The following is a 20,529-nucleotide window of genomic DNA, read 5'->3' on the forward strand; positions in this document are numbered from 1 at the left end:
CTTATTTGTATATTTATCAACTCTGGTAATGCATTTGGTCCAAGTTTTCTCATAGCTCTGATTTCTTAATCAGCATCTTAGAGTCATCAGTCATGGTGGGATTACCACAAATTCTAGTTTTAATCTTTTGTGCTGCTTGCATCTTTGGCCTTGTTTTGGAAGCTCACGCTCAATATCCATATTATTCGGTGACCAAACCTTCTTATACTGGTTATTGGATGGAGATCCCGTGCAATTACTTAGATATCAACCATTCATTGAATCTAATGCTTCTTTCATTGAAACATACTATGCTTTCTTAGGTTAATAACAATTTCTTAGTTTGAAGTTTATCACAATGTATCAGTCCTCTCTTATTCCATTTGTTTGTTATTATTGTGGTTTGAGTATGGTAGTAGTTGATTATTTTATTTTCATTTAATGTTATTTTGGAAATGCACAGAAGATGTTTTTGAAAATATCTGTTAGAGAAACTATGAAGTGATGCTAAGTTATTTGATATCAGTTTTTTTTTCTCCCCCTTTTCTTGATTTCTTTGTCAAAGATTTCCCCATTCTTTTTCAGTCCTTGGTAAAAAATAATTTCTTATTTAACAGTTTGAGCCATGGCTTGTCTTGAAATAAAATTTTTTGCCAAAATATTTTCACCTGCATTTGCCACTAAATACCTTGGATCTCTTTTTAGATTCTTTCAGTGACAATCTTTATTGGAGCCTAATTTTGCTTCAATGCCTTCTTTCAGTTGGTGAATATTTCATATTTGCTTCTCCTTAATGCAAAATGCATTTATTATTGTCTGATTGCCCCATTAAATTGGGCTATGCACCTATTATATTATGACATTGATTACAAAGAAATTAAATACATCTCATGAACATTTGGACTATATGATCTGCTTTGTATTTCACTTTTAATTTTGGTTCCTTAGTTGAGTTCTTAAGATGGAACTTCGAAAGCTAAACCCTCAACAAACTTACATAATTAGTAATGATAATGATCTTAAGGGTTTAACCGTGCATGCTGTTAATTGGAAATTTTGATATATGTTTATCATTGAATGGCATGAGAGTGTGAAGTTAATTAGAAATCACTCTTTTTTCTTCTGTCAAGTTGAATGGCATGATTATAGGTATGCTATTGTTCTTTTGATCACTGAGAGTGTGAAAAGGCAGGTGCTGGAGGGATTAGTGCTGAAGTTTAGATTGTTTTATGTTAGTGAAGACCACATGTTCTCACACTTGTTTAAGTTTTACCATTATGAAGAAGTATTGTAAAAATATATATTTTTTGGATAACCTTTAGCAGCCACTTTGATGATTCAAAAATTGTTTTGAATAAAAGTATTTTGCATGGGTATTATCTTGTTCATTACACTTTGGCTTCAACTTGCATCTTTACAGAATTTGCTCGCAAATTTTAGGTTCTTTTTTTAGTGAAATAAATCATTGCCCATGAATATATATATATATATATATATATAGGAGAAAATGGGGAAATGCCCTTTTCTCCAAACTAAGCAGCGTTTTGCTCCATTTTCCAAACTTATTAGGAAAATGTCCCTCTTTTGTAACTCGATTTGAGATAAATTGAGTTTTCAAAAAAATAAATAAATAAAATTGGAGCCCTATAGCGATGTTTTTAAGGACCTATAGTGACATTTTAAGGACCTATAGTGGCGTTTTGTAACCCGACCTCCATAAAATCAAGTTATAGGCAATTATTTTTACCTATAACTCGATTTCATAGAGGTCGAGTTACAAAATGCCACTATAGGTCCTGAAAACGTCACTATAGGCTCCTTAAAAACAGCGCTATAGGGCCTAACTCAATTTATCACAAATCGAGTTTCAAAAGAGGAGCATTTTCCTAATTAGTTTGAGAAAGCAGGCAAAGAGCTTCTATTTTTGCCTGAAAAGGGCATTTGGCAATTTTTTCCTCTCTATATATATAAATAATTAGGGCTCTTGTTCTAATAGCTATGTAATCAAAGTGCACATTTCAATAAAGTTTTGTATAGTCTTAAATCAAACTCTTGCTTCAATTTGTGACCGTATAGGCAACATCAAAATTGTTCAATTTGAAGCATTACAAGAAGTTAGAAATAAAAAGGTACAAAATCAATTACATTTATTAAACTCTCAAAACCAATATAAAGAGAAGAATAGCTATATTTTATTACATTCTTCTTCATTTCTACTCTAAATTCTTGTAAGATTTTTTGTAAATGAACGATGAAACTATTTAAGTGTCAAAATTAGAGAATGCATTCAATGTTTCACTGATACTGAAAATTAGCTTTTTGACTGCAAAATATGGCTTCAATACATAAGGGAATGCTCGTAACAACTAACAAGTACTATTTTGAAAACATTCAGTTACAACCGAAGGCCATCCACCATAAACACACTATAGCTTTCCAAATCTGGTTCAGCTAGAAACTCTTGCAACCACATTCCACGTGTCATATATTTCAAAATAGTCTTTTCTAAAGTGCAACCTTCAAAACGGATAGAATAACCTACAACATGGCCTAGTTTGACACCCATTTCTTGAGAAACTCTAGCAGCAACACTCATTGCAGCAACTCGTCTTGGCAGTGTGCATCCAATGCTGATTTTGCTTTAAGACCTCTCAAGCAACTTGGACACCTACTCATTATCAATATTGCAAGCATCCATAACTGATGTTTTGATATAATCAATCTGATCCTCAAACACAAACTAATAGTCAACAGTTTTAATGTTTTATGATCCTCAATCTCTCTCTCTCTCAAGTTAGAATTCAAAAATCTTCTTTCCATATTTTTCTCATAGCGTGCAACATTCTAGTAGTGTTTCGTCGATTTGGTTGCTTTGAATTTCATCAATTTTGTATTCTGGTTTCAAATCTCTCCCAGGTCATCAATTTCGTTTGTTGGTAGAAGAAGTAAAAAGTATATCTTATCAGTAGGAAGAGTAATAAAGCCTTTTTTTGTTCTTTTTTTCGTCTGGAACATGGATATCGCCTAGAATGCCGAAATTCAGCCTGGAATGTCGTTTTATGCCAAAATAGTCCGAAATTAAGGGCGAAATGAAACATGGGGAGTCTTTTGCACCTGTCCAAGCACCTGCCTGTCCAAGCACCTGAACAAAAAATTCTGGTTGTTTCAATCTGAACAGAATGAAGTTTAAAACATTGATTAGGACATCACTTAATCCAAAAAGGTTTAAGCCAAGTTTGGGCCCTACTATATTATATTGATCACTCACTATTGTCATTCTTATTCAATGTAGGACTTACCTCGCATGTATATTCTCAACAATTCTAATAATACTAGGTTTACACAATATGGGTCCAGTATAATGAGGGAAACAAGTTGTTGAACGTGTTTATTGTAGAGCAAAGTGTTAGGACATATGTGAATCATTGTTAGGAACATATGTCAAAATAGAATTGGCTAATCCTTTGATAAAACGCACTTTACTTATAATTGGGTAAATCTAGGATGTGTTTAATGCTTCAAGGAACAAGGTTTTAAGTTCAAGTGTTAAAGCCATGCAAGTCTGTCCAAGAATCAAGTCAAGAAGTGTTGGATTTTAAAACTCAACAGCTAGTATCTATCGAGATTTAAAAAACTGTTTCAGCCCGATGCTCGACAGCTTCTCAATAGATAGGTTATCTGTCAAGATTTATGAAAATAAATTTTTTAGAGATGATTTCACTTCAATCCGTGAATATTTGTTTGGGCTTTCTTTTCTCACAACCCTAAACATATATATGGATTGTTTTAAGGGCTGTCATAGCTAATGCAACTAAATGCAAAAGAATTTCACAAGCATATTGTGAACCAGAGACATATGCCCTAGTTCATCTTTCTATTCCAGAAGCTACTATGTTTGTACACCATAGGATTTTGTAACCAAGGAGTTTCGTAATCTTCATTGTGTGGTAAACTAAAGAACTTTGTAGCCAACATCCTTCTCAAGTTAGTGAGTAAGCCACGTACTGGGATCCGCACATTAAATTAGTTAGTCACATATTGGGAGCTGTGCATTAAAATGAGAAATTGTCACTACAAGACAAGTCCAATTGGGTATTGGTGTAAGGGTTCAACTGTAGGTTGGTATAAAGTACTAGGATTCCTTTACTTGTAACTGCTTGTTATGATAATAGTGATTTCTTGAAAGTGGTGACCTTAAAACCACCCGGTAGAATTTTTTCCGTGTATGTTTTCCCCATTTATAAACAAATCACCGTATCAATTTATTTTCCGCTGCACTTTAACTTAGTTGGTGATTTGTTTGTGCTACCACCTTATTGCATGCAAATTGAATTAATTAATTAACTTGACTAATTAATTGGTTAATTCTTCACAAGGGGTCAATACATTCTTAACCTATCAAGTGGTATCAAAACAGGCACACTCTGATTAGGTTTTAATCTTTGCTGTGTGATCCATTGACCCCTATTTGTCATGGATGCAACCTGCATAAAAATATCTTTGTTTTCAAATACATCTTATTTTTCTAATCTCTACTTGTTTGAGTGTATCAGAAAATGCAAGTCTAAAAGTTATTTGACTTCTATCATGATGATTATTGAAAAAGATCTTAGCTTGACAAAGAAGAAACTAGACTGTCTTAGAATGAAAATGTGCAAAAGAATTCATCTGAGAAGAGTGAAAGTTATAGCCTTTGTTCATAAAAGGCAGATGAGAAAATACACCATTCTCACTGATCTGTCATCTAAGCATGAAGTGTGCTTCATGTTAAAGTTTGCATTTAAGGTTATGGATATGTGTTTATGGTACCTTGATAATGGCTGCTCAAGACACATGACTGGAGACCGATCTCCTTTCAAGGTATTCAAGTCTAAGAAAGGTGGTAATGTCACTTTTGGTGATGAGAGCAAATCACAGATTAAAAGAAACGGAATCATCTCTCTACCTGGACTGCCAGACATTGCAAATGTTCTATATGTAAAAGGTTTGAGAGTGAACATGTTGAGCATAAGTCAGATATGTGATCAAGACTTCACGATACTATTCTCAAAAGGGAAATTCCTTGTCATGGATAAGTCTGGGAGGAAACTCATAAGTCGTGTTCGCACACTAGACAATTGTTATGGTTTGTTCCTGATGCTGATATTGTGTGCAATAGCATTCATTTACCAAATGAAGATCTATGGCACCAAAGGATGGGACATGCTAGTTACAAACATCTTTCAATAGTATCTAAGTATGAGTCAATCTTGGGGATACCAAAGCTTAGTAGAGTGAACAATGTGGTGTGTAGACCATGTTAGCTTGGAAAACAGACAAAAGCAAAACATTCAGGCACTCAAACATCCACTACATCTAAACCATTGGAACTACTGCATCTGGATCTCATAGGTCTAACCAGAACCGAGTCTCTTGGTGGAAAGAGATATATCATGGTTATGGTAGATCACTTCACTAGGTAGACTTGGGTCATCCTTCTACGATCCAAGTCTGATGCTCCAGAGCACATTGAAGCCTTGTGCACAAGATTGCAAAATGAGAAGAGTTTAGAGATTGATCGAATTCCAAGTGATCATAATAAAGAATTCGAGAACTCATACATGGAGTCCTTTTGCACTAGATCAGGTATATCTTAAGAATTCTTTACTCCTATTACTCCTTACAAGAATGGTGTAGTAGAAAGAAAGAACAGGGTTATTCAAGAGATGGCTAGAGCCAAGTTGCACAACAAAGATGTGGCTAGAAACTTGTGGGGAAAAGCTGTTAACACTGCATGTCATACAATTAATAGGGTGTATTTTAGACCCGATACCAAGAAGACTCCCTATGAGTTGTGGAAGGGAAGGAAGCCAAATGTTAATTATTTCAGAATTTTTGGAAGTACTAGTTTCATTCTCAAGAATAGAGAGAATGTGGGAAAATTTGACTCCCAAAATGATGAAGGAATATTTCTAGGATACTCCTCTACAAGCAAGGCTTATCGGCTATACAACAAAAGGACCAAGAAAGTAATGGAAACTGTGAATGTTGTTATTGATGAATCTTCAAATTCCAATTCTGAGGAATTTAGTGAGGAAATCTCTAAAGAAATTCTTTCTCCCGAGCCCAAGGACGTTCAAGAAATTGTTGATCAAGAGTCCGCATCTCCAAGTACTCCCGGTACTTTAAGTGTTATAGAAGGTTCAGCAGACATACCTACTTCACCTGATTCTGAATCTCATGAAGAGAAAGGACCTTCCTCTAAGATCAAATTGAATCATTCTCCTGAAGTTATTTTGGGAAATATGAATGAACTAACACTAAGGAAGCGTACAATTGATAAATGTGTTGCGAACTTTGTGTCTTATTCTTGTTATTTGTCACAAGTTGAAACCACTAAAGTTGAGGACGCTCTACAAGATGAAAGCTAGGTTGAAGCTATGCATGATGGACTACTTCAGATTCAAAGGAATGATGTCTAGACTCTAGTACCTAGACCGAAGGGTGAGCATAGCATTGGCACAAAGCGGATATTCTGCAATAAGACTGATGATGAGGGTAATGTGACCCGCAACAAGGCTTGTCTTGTAGCTCAAGGATACTTTCAAATGCAAGGAGTAAACTATGATGAGACATTTGCTCCAATAGCCCGTATGGAGTCCATCAGAATTCTCCTAGCCCTAGCATGCCATTTGAAATTCAAGCTTTACCAGATGGATGTAAAAACCACTTTCTTAAATGGGTTCCTTAAAGAAGATGTCAATATGGTTCAACAAAAAGGATTCATTGATTCCCACTTTCTGCTTCATGTGTTGTACCTCAAGAAGGCACTCTATGGTTTAAAGCAAGCCCCTAGAGCTTGGTATGATCGGCTCACATAATACTTGGTATCACATGGGTTCACAAGAGGGAAAGCTTATCAAACTATCTTCATCAAAAGGGAAGATGGCGAGTTGATAGTTGCTTAAGTCTATGTTGATAATACCATCTTCGGATTAACAAAGGATAAACTTGCTCATAGCTTTTCTAAACTCATGCAGGACGAGTTCAAGATGAGCATGCTTGGAAAGTTGAATCACTTCCTTGGGTTGTAGATTCGTCAACAAGAGTCAGGTATATTCATATCTTAATCTAAAAATGCCAAGAACCTTGTGAAAAATTTTGGTTTGGAATATGCTAGTTCTGTTAGAACCCCTATGAGCCCAAATGTTAAATTCACTATTGATTTGTTGGGTAAGAGTGTTGATACATCTCTTTATAGAAGCATGATAAGTAGTCTTCTTTACCTTACTACTAGTAGACTTGATATTAGTTATAGTATAGGAGTGTGTGCTAGATATCAGGCTAATCCCAAAGAGTCTCATATGATTGCTTTGAAAAGAATCATAAAGTATGTCAAAACCATTACCGAGTTTGATGTGTGGTATAGCAATGGCACAAATGATATCTTAACTGGGTACTCTAACGCAAATTGGGCTGGGAATGCTGATGATAGAAAGAGTACTTTGGGGGGTTGTTTTTATGTGGGTAATAATCTTGTCTCCTAGATGAGCAAAAAGCAGAATTTCATCTCTTTATCCACTGCAGAGGCTGAGTACATCGTTGCCGGTAGCTGTTGCACCCAACTTCTTTAGATACAAAAACTCCTCATTGATTATAGTATTTGTCAAGAGCATCTCACTATCTACTGTGACAATACCAGTGTCATCAACATCTCTATGAATCCGGTTTAATATTCTAGAACTAAACACATAGAGATTCGACATCACTTCATTCGGGAGCTTGTCGAAGATGGTACTCTTACTCTTGAGTTCATTCACATTGATGATTAGAAGGTTGATTTGTTCACCAAATCTTTTGATAGAAAACGGTTTGAATTCCTTCACCAAAACATTGGTGTTACCTCAATGGATTGATCTCCTCTTCTCCTCCTTTTTCCTCATGCATTTGCATCTAGTTTTATGCATTGTTTTGTCTAACATGTTTTTGTTTGTTTATTTTCAATTTTGTTTTATTTTGCTTTTCATAAAAAAAATAAAATAAAAAATTTGAAAAATCAGAAAAATACAAAAACAGTGTGTGTTTTGGTACATTGATACTTGTGTACCTTGGATGGATATTGAAACAAAGTTTTCTAAACTTTGTATCTCTTGTATCTTAGATAAGCATCTCAATGCACAATTAAACAAGTGAGCTTTATGGCTCGTGTTTGTGATGGGTAAGATTAAGTAATCTCTTGTACTTAACACTCGTATCACTCTTTTTTATGGGAAGGACTAGAAAATCCTAAAAGAAAGGCATAAATAACCATCTCACCACTATTGCCTGCCAATCATGAAATGACATTTGTATATTTTGGCATAGCAAAAGTGGAATGTCAAATGCTTAACATCATTGGGTATTTCTTTTCTATCTCTTATATGCCCATGCATAGTTTGCTTAAAAGAAAAATATGCAAAGAAAAATAAAAAGCAAAAAGAATCAAAATACTTTATATATAATTGCAAGTGTGTTTTTTAGGAGATGTGAGAGTTATAGGATGTACCTCGAAGGTAATAGTCCCCATCAAACAATTATGATTGTGTGTGAGTTAAAGTGATTTTCTCATATCTCAAATCGTCATAACATGTAGACACTTATGTAATCTTGCAATATTTTTCACACACAACATGCAATATTCTTTGCTACTTTTGATACATGTGCAAATACAATTGATTTGGCCATCACAAGGAATACATGTGTTAATGTATGCTCACTAAACTGTCTTAATTTGTTTTTGAAATATAAAATTGGTTAGACTTGTTTATTGTGTATGTGTGTGTTTTGGATCTAGATGCTTGACATTTTTCTTGATGAGAGATGATTTTTGAGAGCTTAAAATGTTGCTTGAATCTTTGGTTGTGTAGCATGCTTGATTGCATTCATATTTGTGTTTTTCTCTTCTTGAAAAACTGTTTTTAAGCAATCTCGACAGCTTCTGAACACCTCTTAACAGCTAGGCTATCTATCGAGCCCTTTTAGCTTCTTTTTATTGAATTCTCGATAGCTACTCAATCCATCGAGAAAGTTTCTGAATGCTCGATTGATGCTCGATAACTTCTCGATCCATCGAGCTCTTTTGCTGTGGACACCTCTCGACAGATCCTCGATAGCTAATTCTTACCTTTTAAATCTTGACACCTCTCGATCCATTAAGCTTTATGATTTTCTATATAGGTTCAGCACAAGATTTCTCTCTCTCCCAAACTCCTCAAACTCAACCTCTTCACTTCCCCACTTGATCTTCGGCCCAAATCAAGTTTTCTTCATCTGGTATGATCTTATTTCTCTCTTGTATCATGCATTTCATTCTTTTTTACCTAAGTTTTGGGTTTTTGAAAAGTTTTTGGGGGTTTTTCAAAATTGATGAGGTTTTTGCAAAAATTTTGGGTTAGGTTTTGCTTAAATGAGTTTTAAAACATCATGTATTGTATTACATCTACATTATAACAATGTGTCATGAATTTTAGATGTGTATTTACTTTGTTGCAATGATGTGTGCTGGTAGGTTTGGATTGGGCTAAGCCCATGATGCTTTTTATGTTGCATATCACATGTTCATGCATTTTCATGCATACGTACCTTCATTTATCTTTTTATTGATATTGATATTGTTGGTGCTTTTTTGTGTGTTTCTTTCTCTCCCTCTTTCTTTCGTTAGTTGTTCTATGGCACCTAAACGAAAATCCACTCCGACCTAAAACTTTCTTCGTTCTAACGCATCTTCTTCTGACACCACTCCTTCTCACATACGGTTCTATGTGATAAAACCCATAAGGACTTTTTGGAGAACTTTTCTCGATGAGGCATTCATTCGAAACGCCAAGTCATTCTATCAGATTTTTTCGATACTGACCTTCCAACTATCATCGACAATCGAGGTTGGAAGTCACTGTGTGACGTCCCGATCACTTGTCCCTCCATGATCATACAGGAGTTTGACTCCAACATGCACAGATTTGATATACTTTAGTACCTCATTTTGTCCCTCGCGTTCAAGATACGCGCATTATAGTTACTCCGGATATTGTATCCGATGTACTACATGTTCCTACAGTAGCGTATCCTGACTACTCTGGCTGCGATCTTCTGAGGACTATGTCCAAAGACGAACTCTTGTCTCTAATTTGTGAGACACCTTCATCTTGGGGTGATCATCAAAACACCCCTTGCTCGAGCTTTACAAAAGGTCTGAGATTTTTTAACATGGTAATGACATTCATTTGTCATCCATTATCTCAATATAACTCCATCACAGAGCCTCGTGCTCGATTTTTGTTATCCCTCTTAGAGGACATCTCTATTGACTTCCCTTCTCACTTTATTCTATCCCTTATAGATGTTTATAGGGATACAGCGACTCATGATAAGCTCATTTTTTCTTCCACTATCACAAGGCTTCTTTGCCATTTTTTTGTCTCCTTTCCCGAGCCTCCTCATTTTATGGTTATAAGTGTCATAGACACTGCTATCATTAGACAGAGGGAGGCCCAACTTCAACCGAAGCGGCCACGGACTGAGACGGTAACTCCTCCAGCTTCTTCTACTTCTTCCACCTTCGCTCCTTCATCTTCTGTGGGTGGAATGACTCTCGAGGCCATCATGGCACAGCTTGTGTGCATGGATGCTCGCCTTGACACACTTAGTGATAAGTTGTGTCAAGTGAACACCCATGTTGGTCGTATTGCACGACAACAAGTTGTCATAGGTGGTTTCACTGCTTATACCTCTCCATCTCCACCGGCTTCAGAGATGAGAGTGATGATGGCTCTGGCAGTGATGATGCTGATGAGGATGATGGTGCTAGCTTGCTCAATGATGATGAAATGTCTACTTGATTTACTTATCCTTTGTCACTCATGACAAAAAGGGAGAGTAATTTTGATATGAGAATAGTCATATACATAGGGGAAAATATAGCATAGGAGATTTTTGTGATAGGGGGAGTGTTTATACTATAAGGGATATAGTGAGGTTTTTATGTATTTTCTTTTCTTTTCTTTCTTTTACATTTACCTCATGTATATTGGTCTTGTGACCATTTGACATACATTGTACTTATATTTGGGTTTATATATGTTGATGTATGTTATTCAACTATTTTTACATGTGTTGTTTATTTTCTCTCTTTATGCACATACTTCTTATATATTGTATGCAATCTTTTATTTCTGTTTCACACTAAGATGCCATGATGAGTTTTGTTCAAAGTGTTTTAGAATTACAGGTTGTCAAAATCTTCTTGCCATGAACTCTCTTCTTACAAAATTTTTCAAGAGTTTGTGTTAGAATAGATTTTATTGTATTCAACAAGTGAGTATGAGTTGAGTAATTTATGACTTCTCTCATATGTTCATTTGTTTGTTGTGGTTTTGTCATGGATTGCCAAAGGGGGAGATTGTTAGGACATATGTGAATCATTGTTAGGAACATATGTCAATATAGAATTGACTAATCCTTTGACAAAACGCACTTTACTTGTAAGTCTATGTTTAATGCTTCAAGGAACAAGGTTTCAAGTTCAAGTGTTAAAACCATGCAAATCTATCTAAGAATCAAGTGAAGAAGTGCTGGATTTTAAAATTTGACAACTAGTATCTATCGAGGTTTAAAAAAATGTTTCAGTTCGATGCTCGACGGCTTTTCGATAGATAGGTTATCTGTCGAGGTTTATGAAAATCAATTTTTCAAAGCTAATTTCACTTCAATCCGTGAATACATGTTTAGGCTTTCTTTTCTCACAATCCTAAACATATATATGGATTGTTTTAAGGACCATCACAGCTAATGCAACTCAATGCAAAAGTTTTTCACAAGCATATTATGAATCGAAGAGATATACACTAGTTCATCTTTCTATTCAAGAAGTTGTTGTGTTTGTACACCGTGGGGTTTTGCAACCAAGGAGTTTCGTGATCTTCATCGTGTGATGAACTGAAGAACTTTGCAGTCAACATCCTTCTCAAGTTGGTGAGTAAGCCACGTACTAGGATTTGCACACCGAATTGGTTAGTCACGTACTGAGAGCCGTGCATTAAAAGGAGAGATTGTCACTACAGAACAAGTCTAATTGGATATTGGGATAAGGGTTTAACTGTAGGTTGGTATAAGGAATTAGGATTCATTTAATTATAATCGCTTGTTGTGATAATAGTGAATTCTCGGGAGTGGTGACCTTAAAAACACCCGTGAGGTTTTTGCTGTGTAAGTTTTCCCTATTCGTAAACAAATCACCGTGTCAATTTATTTTCCGCTGCACTTTAATTTAGTTGGTGATTTGTTTGTGCTACCACCTTATTGCATACAAATTAAATTAATTAATTAACTTGGCTAATTAATTGGTTAATTATTCACAATGGGTCAATATATTCTTGGCCTATCACAAAGGGCAAGAAAATACTTGTGTTAGATGATTCATACTTTTGGTATTTCTACTGTGTTTTTGCTTATATTGTATTTGGTTATCAAGAAAGTGCAAGAAAAAAAAAAAAAAAAAGAAGATAATATTTTTTAAATAATAATTATTTTTTCTTTATATTCATCAATTTTTTACATTGTTTTTTTTAATTCATTACAATTATGATTTGGCTTTTTCTAATAGTAGTAAAGTAATATTATCTAATTCTCCAATGATTAAACCGCCAACACTGGTTGAAAAAATGTCTCTGGGCATTGAATAGTCGGCACTGATCGCCAATGTGGTGTATCCTGCCATTAGACCGCTAGCATCAGTCGGTGTAATGAATTCTCCGAACACTTGAACGTTGGCACCGATCATGGAGCGGAGTCACTAGGCATTGGATTGCCGACATCAATCATTGGAGCAGAGTATTTTGTCACCAAACCGTTGGCACTGGTTACAAAGTGAAGTCACCGAACATTAGACTGCTGGCACAAGTCACTAGAGCGGAGTCTCTAGCCACCGGACCGTCGGCACCAGTTGCTAGAGTAATGTCTCCAGCCATCGAAGTACTAATCTAGTAACCAGATGGGAGAGAGAAAATCACTGTGTTTTTAGAAAATATTTTACCAAATTTTCAGAGGTAAAATATTTTGTAACTTTTAATAAAAATTTTTATGTTCAGCAAAAAATATTTTACAAATTTAACTATATTTTGCCTTTAAATAAATATCAAAAAATGAAAAATATTTTACTTCAAAGCTCAAAATAAACGAAGCCCTGGTTACATGTGTATCATGAGAATTCTGTTATTCACGTGAGCAAGTTTTGTCATTTAGATGACGTCAAGAATAAAATAAAAACCTTTAAAAAAAAAACTTGAAGACCACAATTAATATAAAATAACAGAAAAATCAAAGTAATAATGAGCCAAAAAATAATAGAAAATACTATGAGCATAACTTTTATCACAATTTTTGTCATAATTTACTTATATATCAAATTGTAATTGATAAAGTGAAAATAATGGATTCATATTGGTCTACAAGTTCACCACCCACATTTACCCTAAGTAAATTATGACCAAAGTTGTAACGTCATCCCGTCAAATAATACTTTTACTGTGATTGCTGGACGTGTTTAGTGGTTCTTTAAGAAGCGGGACCCTCTTAAAAAGTTTAGTCTCCCTTTGTGTTTTGTCTGGTTCTTTTCTTTTTAGCTTTTCAGTGATAGTTTGATTCCTCTATTTGTTTTGTTGTTTTCTCAAGAAAATTATTGTTTGGTCCACAGAGCTCGGAAAACTTCTCCGAAATTGCACAATAATAATCCATTTTCTCAGTAGAGAGAAAGTAGTTAGCTTTTTAGCAGCATTAATTTTATATATTTACCTAAAGGATGAAGATGCCTTATTTGTATATTTTGTAACTCTGGTAATGCATTTGGTCCAAGTTTTCTCATAGCTCTGATTTCTTAATCAACATCTTAGAGTCATCAGTCATGGTGGGATTACCACAAATTCTAGTTTTAATCTTTTGTGCTGCTTGCATCTTTGACCTTGTTTTGGAAGCTCACGGCGCTCAATATCCATATTATTCGGTGACCAAACCTTATTATTCTGGTTATGACAGGAACCAGCCATACCAACCGCAACCTGCAGCTGCTGAACCTAGTACAGATCCTGATGAAGGTGCGCCTCCTCTCTCTCTCTCTCTCTCTGTGTGTGTTGTGCAGAAGAACCAAATGGTATCTTAGCTGCATGTTATTAAATAGCAATCATTTGGAATGCACTATAATTTCAAATTCTATCTTACCTATAACAACGACAGCCACAATAACCAAAAAAAAAAAGCAACAATTTTTCTATTTTATTTATCCACTTCTTACAACATACGCTATTTCTCACTCCTTTATTTTAAACACTTATTTATATATATATATATATATATATATATATTTTTTTTTTTTTTTTTTGAGAGAGAGAGAGAGAGATAGCAGTAAGGTATTTTACAAGGATATATAAACAGAGTTGCATTTTATAAAGGATAAAATGCAACTCTGTGCTTTAAGTCACAATTTCAAGTATTGCAGCTATGTGTACTAGACACTTCTCTCTCTCACACACACACAGACACACACATATATATTCATACATCCTTGCTTGATTTGATTAGTTTCTCTCACCCACAGCCAAACACATCAGCAATCCATTACCGATGGCAGTCCGCTGGAGGTTAACTGGACCGGGTTTAGCCCTCAATGCATGCCATCTATATATAGTTGAAGGCTTTACATCAATTTTTACTAAATTCTCATTTTTTTAATTTTAACTCTTTTTTTCCAATAATTGAAATTGATTTTTTTTTTTTTTTTTTTTAACTTTCAATTTCAACCCATCATTTTCAAATCTCAGTTCGGCTTTACGCACACTTGGCTGAAGTGAGGAGATTATTGAAAGTAGGGACATACCACTACTGAGAGGTGAGAACTCATGAGAACTCTTTTGCAAGTATCTTTCCTTTCATTTGGATCTGGGCTGAGCCGATAAGCTAGTCCACTGGCCCATAGTCTTTGGAAGAAGAAGAAGAACCAGTTCTTCTTCTTCTTCAATTTTCAGTACCACCAAGCCCCACAGGCCCTAGCCATAGCTGCCTCATTCCAATCGTCCCTTCACAACAAACTTTAACTCACATCTGGGTGGGTCACACTAGTGGCTACGTGTACCTACAACTCTTCAAGTTTTTCTTAATCTTCCATCAACCACATATTTAGTGTTCGCAAACGGCGTCGTCTCACTAAAAGTGAGAAGAACAAGAATCCAATATCAAACGTTGTCGTCACTGCATTAAATGGCGCGTGTAGCGATGCCGTAGCCCGTAGCAATAGCAGCAATACTGGTGTGCCCTTAATCAGCACGTGTTGATTAACTATTGTAATTGTTTTAGACACATGCTCTGATTTGATTGGTTGAAAAGATGGTCAATTGTATTCAAGATGGTTATTGAGAAATACATTCCACTTTTTGTATTTTACATCCTAATTTGTCTTGTATTTATTCCACGTATATTTATTTGACATTTTTTTATTATAAAATAACCAATGTTAAAAATAAGAAGGAAAATTAATATAATAGTTTTACCTCGAACCTTGCAAACAAAAATTTTTGACTTTGCCTTTGCTAGCCATCATGAAATTCCAAAGACAAACAATCATGCATCCTTATCGACAATCTTCATGAATTTGTGTAGATCATCGTATTGGAGAGAGAGACAGTTTTTTTTTCTTTTTTTTAAATGGTGAGCTACAATATTTTACCATTAGGGCGATTACTTTAGTATTTTTCATATATTGGCCAACCAAAACCAAGCCTTATAATGCAACACATTTTAAGAATATCATCGTATTGGAGAGAGAGACAATTTTTTTTTCTTTTTTTTAAATGGTGAGCTACAATATTTTACCATTAGGGCGATTACTTTAGTATTTTTCATATATTGGCCAACCAAAACCAAGCCTTATAATGCAACGCATTTTAAGAATATCATCGTATTGGAGAGAGAGACAATTTTTTTTTTTTTTTTTTAAATGGTGAGCTACAATATTTTACCATTAGGGCGATTACTTTAGTATTTTTCATATATTGGCCAACCAAAACCAAGCCTTATAATGCAACGCATTTTAAGAATATCATCGTATTGGAGAGAGAGACAATTTTTTTTTCTTTTTTTTTAAATGGTGAGCTACAATATTTTACCATTAGGGCGATTACTTTAGTATTTTTCATATATTGGCCAACCAAAACCAAGCCTTATAATGCAACGCTTTTTAAGAATATCTTGCTAAATTTTGGCTATAAAACTCATTTATCTATCCTGTTGTGAATTCTCTTAGTCATTATAATCGATTCTTTTATACATTTGATTGCAGTGACAGCTCTTAATGAAATATTTGAATATTGGAGGATAGTCCCATGGTTGTCATCTATGGAACCATGCAAGGAGGCGGCCTACAAATCCTATATCACATGCGACTGTTACTCTTCTTGCCACATAACTAGTTTGTGTGTCCCTCTCTTTTATGTGTATGTTTTATAAGAGTGACATTTTTTTTAGAACATAAGAGTTAAAGCTTTATTCATTAGAAAAATGAAAAAGAAAAAACAGAAATAGAAATAAGTTGAAGTACGTGAAGTTTGCTAAGATAGAGTTGGTGAAATATCTTTGGCAGCCACTGCATAATGATTTTTCTTTATTATCAGATCCATATACTATTTAATTTTTTGGGTAATTGCTGTAAATCCACCTATGCTCTAGTCCGAATTCACTTTACCTATATGTAGGTTGAAAAGTGTCACTTTGGTCATCTGAGATTCGCTCCATTAGGACTCTGTAACCTACCTTTGTTAAAATTAAGGGAAAATATGTATTTTTACTCTCTTTTTATGTCCCTCTCTTCTCAAAACATTAAAAAAAAAAAAAACAAAAGCAAGAAAAAATAAGATCAAAAAATATCATCGGGAAAAATAGTAGAAACTTACTCAAGAACACAAAACTCAGATCCATCTCTGTTTTTGCTCTCAAAACCCAATTCAGTCTTTGGATTTTGCATAGACACCAACACAAACACAAACACAAACACACCCACACACATCAATACACAAACCCACTTTATCTTTGTTTGTTTGTTTGTTTTTTTTTTTTTTTTTTTTTTTGAAACTGAACTTTCGTTCATTCATTCAAGGCAAGAGAACAGAAACAGTACAAAGCTCAAAGAAAATAGAGGAAGATACAGGAGAAAGCACCAAACCCACTTTATCTATCAAAATACAATGCCAAAACTCAGAACAAAATACACACACCCACACATATACAAAACCACTTAGATTTATTGTCTTTCACTCACAGTCATACGCAAGTGCGTGTGACAGGGACTCTCAATGATAAGCCTCCAAGCTAAATAAATGTTATTGTCTCATATTGTGAATAAGAGCAACCAAAGCTAAGCACCAAGCTACGTAAGCTAGTCAAAATGCATTGGTGGTGCATTGTCTCCTAGATGTAGGAATTTGATGATGGAGTACCGTGCAAACTGTAACCCTCTCTCTCTCTCTCTCTCTCTCTCTCTCTCTCTCTCTCTCTCTCTTCCTCTAATACAGCTGCTGCCATTCGCCGGTGCCTTGGCCTCATTGCAACTCCTTTCTCTCTTCTTCTCATCATGAATGTCTTTCCACTACCATTTATTGGAATCTCATAAAAGACCCATTTTCAGGCACAAATCTTTCGGTTTCCACTTGGTTTCGGAGGATTGTAAGCTGGGTTTCCTCCTTTCCTTAGATTTTTTTTTTTTTTTTTGGGAATTCAAGGTTTGAACTCAAATGGGTTTCTTCTCAAACCTTGAATGGGTTTGAGAGACAAAATCTAATAAATTACTTATTATATATCCTTCGCCTGTCTCTCAAACCTTGAGATTAAGGCTTGGAATTAAAATGGTTAGTTTTGATCTTATTTTGTCTTCTTTTTTATTTGTTATTTATGTTTTGAAAGGAAAAAGATATAAAATGAGAATAAAAATACATATTTATTGTTATTTTTAACAAAGGTGGGTTGAGAAGTCTTAATGGAGCAAATCACAAGTAGATAAAGTAACATTTTTCAAATCGTAGGTAGATAAGGTTAATTTAAACCAAACCACACTTAAGTTTAGTGTAATTAACACTTCATTTTTTGTGTGGACGAGGTTTGTTTAACACACAAGTTTGCTAAGGTAGAGTTGAGAAGAAAAAAATTTCTTAAATGATTTGGCATTTTGCTATTCGCCAAATTGGGTCACATTATCGGGATTCCACATCACCCATTAATGAATAATAAGCACCCATAAGCTATACTTCAAAATATAAAGATCAACTTCAGTATATCTATCTTTCTTTGAGCATCTCCAGTATATGAACGTTTACGTTCATGGCTTTTTACATTTTTTTTTTTTTAATTATTTTACAGGAATGTTTTCGGCCAAGATATTAATGCTGAAATCCCAGAAGCACTATGGAATTTGACTTTCCTCACCCATCTGTATGGTTTCTTCTTCCTTATATATGATTGTTTATTTGTTTACATGGCTTTTGCATGAAAAAATGGTTAGCTTAATTCCCTTGTGAGAAATTGTTCAAACAGGCTAGGAGGACCATGTCAGCAATGTGTAATGTTCCTCCACTCGTTAATATAATACCATGTATTTTGGTTTGGGATAACTACTACATCTAGCGTAAGTCAGCTCGATGTCAGTACGTAGTTGGATGCCATCAAGTGAACCCGGCGTTGCTAAGATGCATTAAAATATATTTCAATTGATAATCCCTTTTCTGAGTGGTGTCAGACTATCTGGTAGAAAAAGAAGCATTTGATGCCACTGAAGGCAATTTGGTTCCGTCAATAAAAACCTTAAAATGACCATGAAATTCCCTTTTTTGCATTCTTGAAAAGCCTGGGTCTAGGAAGGCGGACATAGGTCATCTAGGCATAAGATAAGTGCCTAGAAGAGAGATGCATGCTAGCCTGATCATGGATAGGAATCATTACAGCTATTTCTTATGATTAGTTGTGGCATGATAAGAGGAAGATACAAAGACTGTGATTTGGAGGTGTAAAGTTATGTTTTTCCATAACGTTTATGTTGGCTCTATTTTGTGACAAATTTGTTGTAACTTCATCAATTGATTTTTTCGAATTTTTTCGAATTTATCGTACATGGGTTTAGTCTTAAGTTGAAGAAAGATTTGCTAAAGATAATGGATTTGGCAACTAGCACGCTACTGCAACACCCGCAAAAGATCACGTGAGAAGCATATGATAAATGTTCAAATGTTTTGAGTTTAGTCTTAAGTTGGTGAAAAATTGCTAGTCAATAGATTTGGTGACTAGCACGCTACTACAACACTCGCGAAAGATTATGTGAGGAGCACAAGATGGAAGTTCAAATGTTTTTATACTGTGTTTCATTTTCGCGTGTAACTCGCAAGTGACCCTCAAAATGCTCCAACAGCTACAATTTGTGTGTGACTCTTCCTATCCTTCATCCACATTATATATATTCTCATTATCTACAAAATTGTAAGGAGACTATCATATATAAAACTGTAGACAAATTGAGGATTTCATAAATTGGAAATACTCACATTTTAGAGAGAGCTACTCATCTTTAAGAGAGAAATCCTTGTAGTCTCTTCTCTTCCCTCTCTCCTCTTCCAATGTCATACCTTGAGAGAAGATTTTACTCAAACAACATCTACACACAAATCAAGTGTTTCTGGGTTGATTGAGAAGCATTGGAGCTTAGCCAAATTAAGCTAGTAAGTCTTGGTAGTGTAATTGAGTAGTATTGCAAGATTTGGAAAACTAGTAAAGACAAGACTCTGAGAAATCTGTTAATAGCTGGAGCTTGAAAAGCTCAAGTACCTTGGATAAATTAGGTTTTGATGGTCTCTTTGATTATCCTTATTCTTCAGTTTGAAGGGTCACAGAGATGTTTTTAGGGAATTCTAGCCTTTTGCCCTTAATTTTTAAAAAATTTAGCAATATACTCCTATTTCGAAACTATATACGGATATGCCCCTGTTTCGATACTTGATTACCTTAAAATCGAGTTTCAATGAAATACTCGATTCGTAGAAAATCGAGTTATGCCCAATAAAAATTAAAAAAAAAAAAAAAAAAAAAAAAAAAAAAACATGGAACTCGATTTTAGGGAAGTCGAGTTCCAAAACGCTACTATAGGGCTTTAAAATGTCACTATAGAGCTTAAAAACGCCACTACAGGGCTCTCCGAATCACGGGGCGATCACACTTATAAAAAAAAAATTTGCAGGAAAACACCGCTATAGGACTTTAAAACGTCACTATAGGGTTTAAAAACGCCACTATAGGGCTCCCTGAATATGGGGGCAATCACACTTATAAAAAAATTTGCATGAAAACGCCGTTATAAGGTTTTAAAACGTCACTATAGGGCTTAAAAACGCCACTATAGGGCTCCCTGAATATGGGGCGATCACACTTATAAAATTTTTTTTGCATGGAACTCAATTTCCTAACAGTCGAGTTCCATGCAACTTTTTTTTTTTAGTCTGATTGGGCATAACT

General features: G+C 34.9%; 1 protein-coding gene across 4 annotated transcripts in view; it reads left to right on the forward strand.

Annotated features, from left to right (window-relative positions):
- Positions 1–13,752: 13,752 nt before the first annotated feature.
- The window catches only part of LOC126720675 (probable LRR receptor-like serine/threonine-protein kinase At1g56140), a 32,845-nt gene continuing 26,068 nt past the window's right edge, over positions 13,753–20,529 (forward strand). For all 4 annotated transcript variants that reach the window (XR_007653599.1, XM_050423422.1, XM_050423423.1 and 1 more), the window contains exons 1-3: positions 13,753–14,084; positions 16,322–16,454; positions 18,391–18,462. Coding sequence is in view for 3 of the 4 variants with exons in the window: in XM_050423422.1 (XP_050279379.1) it covers positions 13,895–14,084; positions 16,322–16,454; positions 18,391–18,462 (395 nt within the window). In the remaining variant the exon portion in view is untranslated. The remainder of the gene's footprint in view (positions 14,085–16,321; positions 16,455–18,390; positions 18,463–20,529) is intronic.

Source organism: Quercus robur, chromosome 4, assembly GCF_932294415.1.
Source record: "Quercus robur chromosome 4, dhQueRobu3.1, whole genome shotgun sequence".
Lineage (NCBI taxonomy): Eukaryota > Viridiplantae > Streptophyta > Magnoliopsida > Fagales > Fagaceae > Quercus > Quercus robur.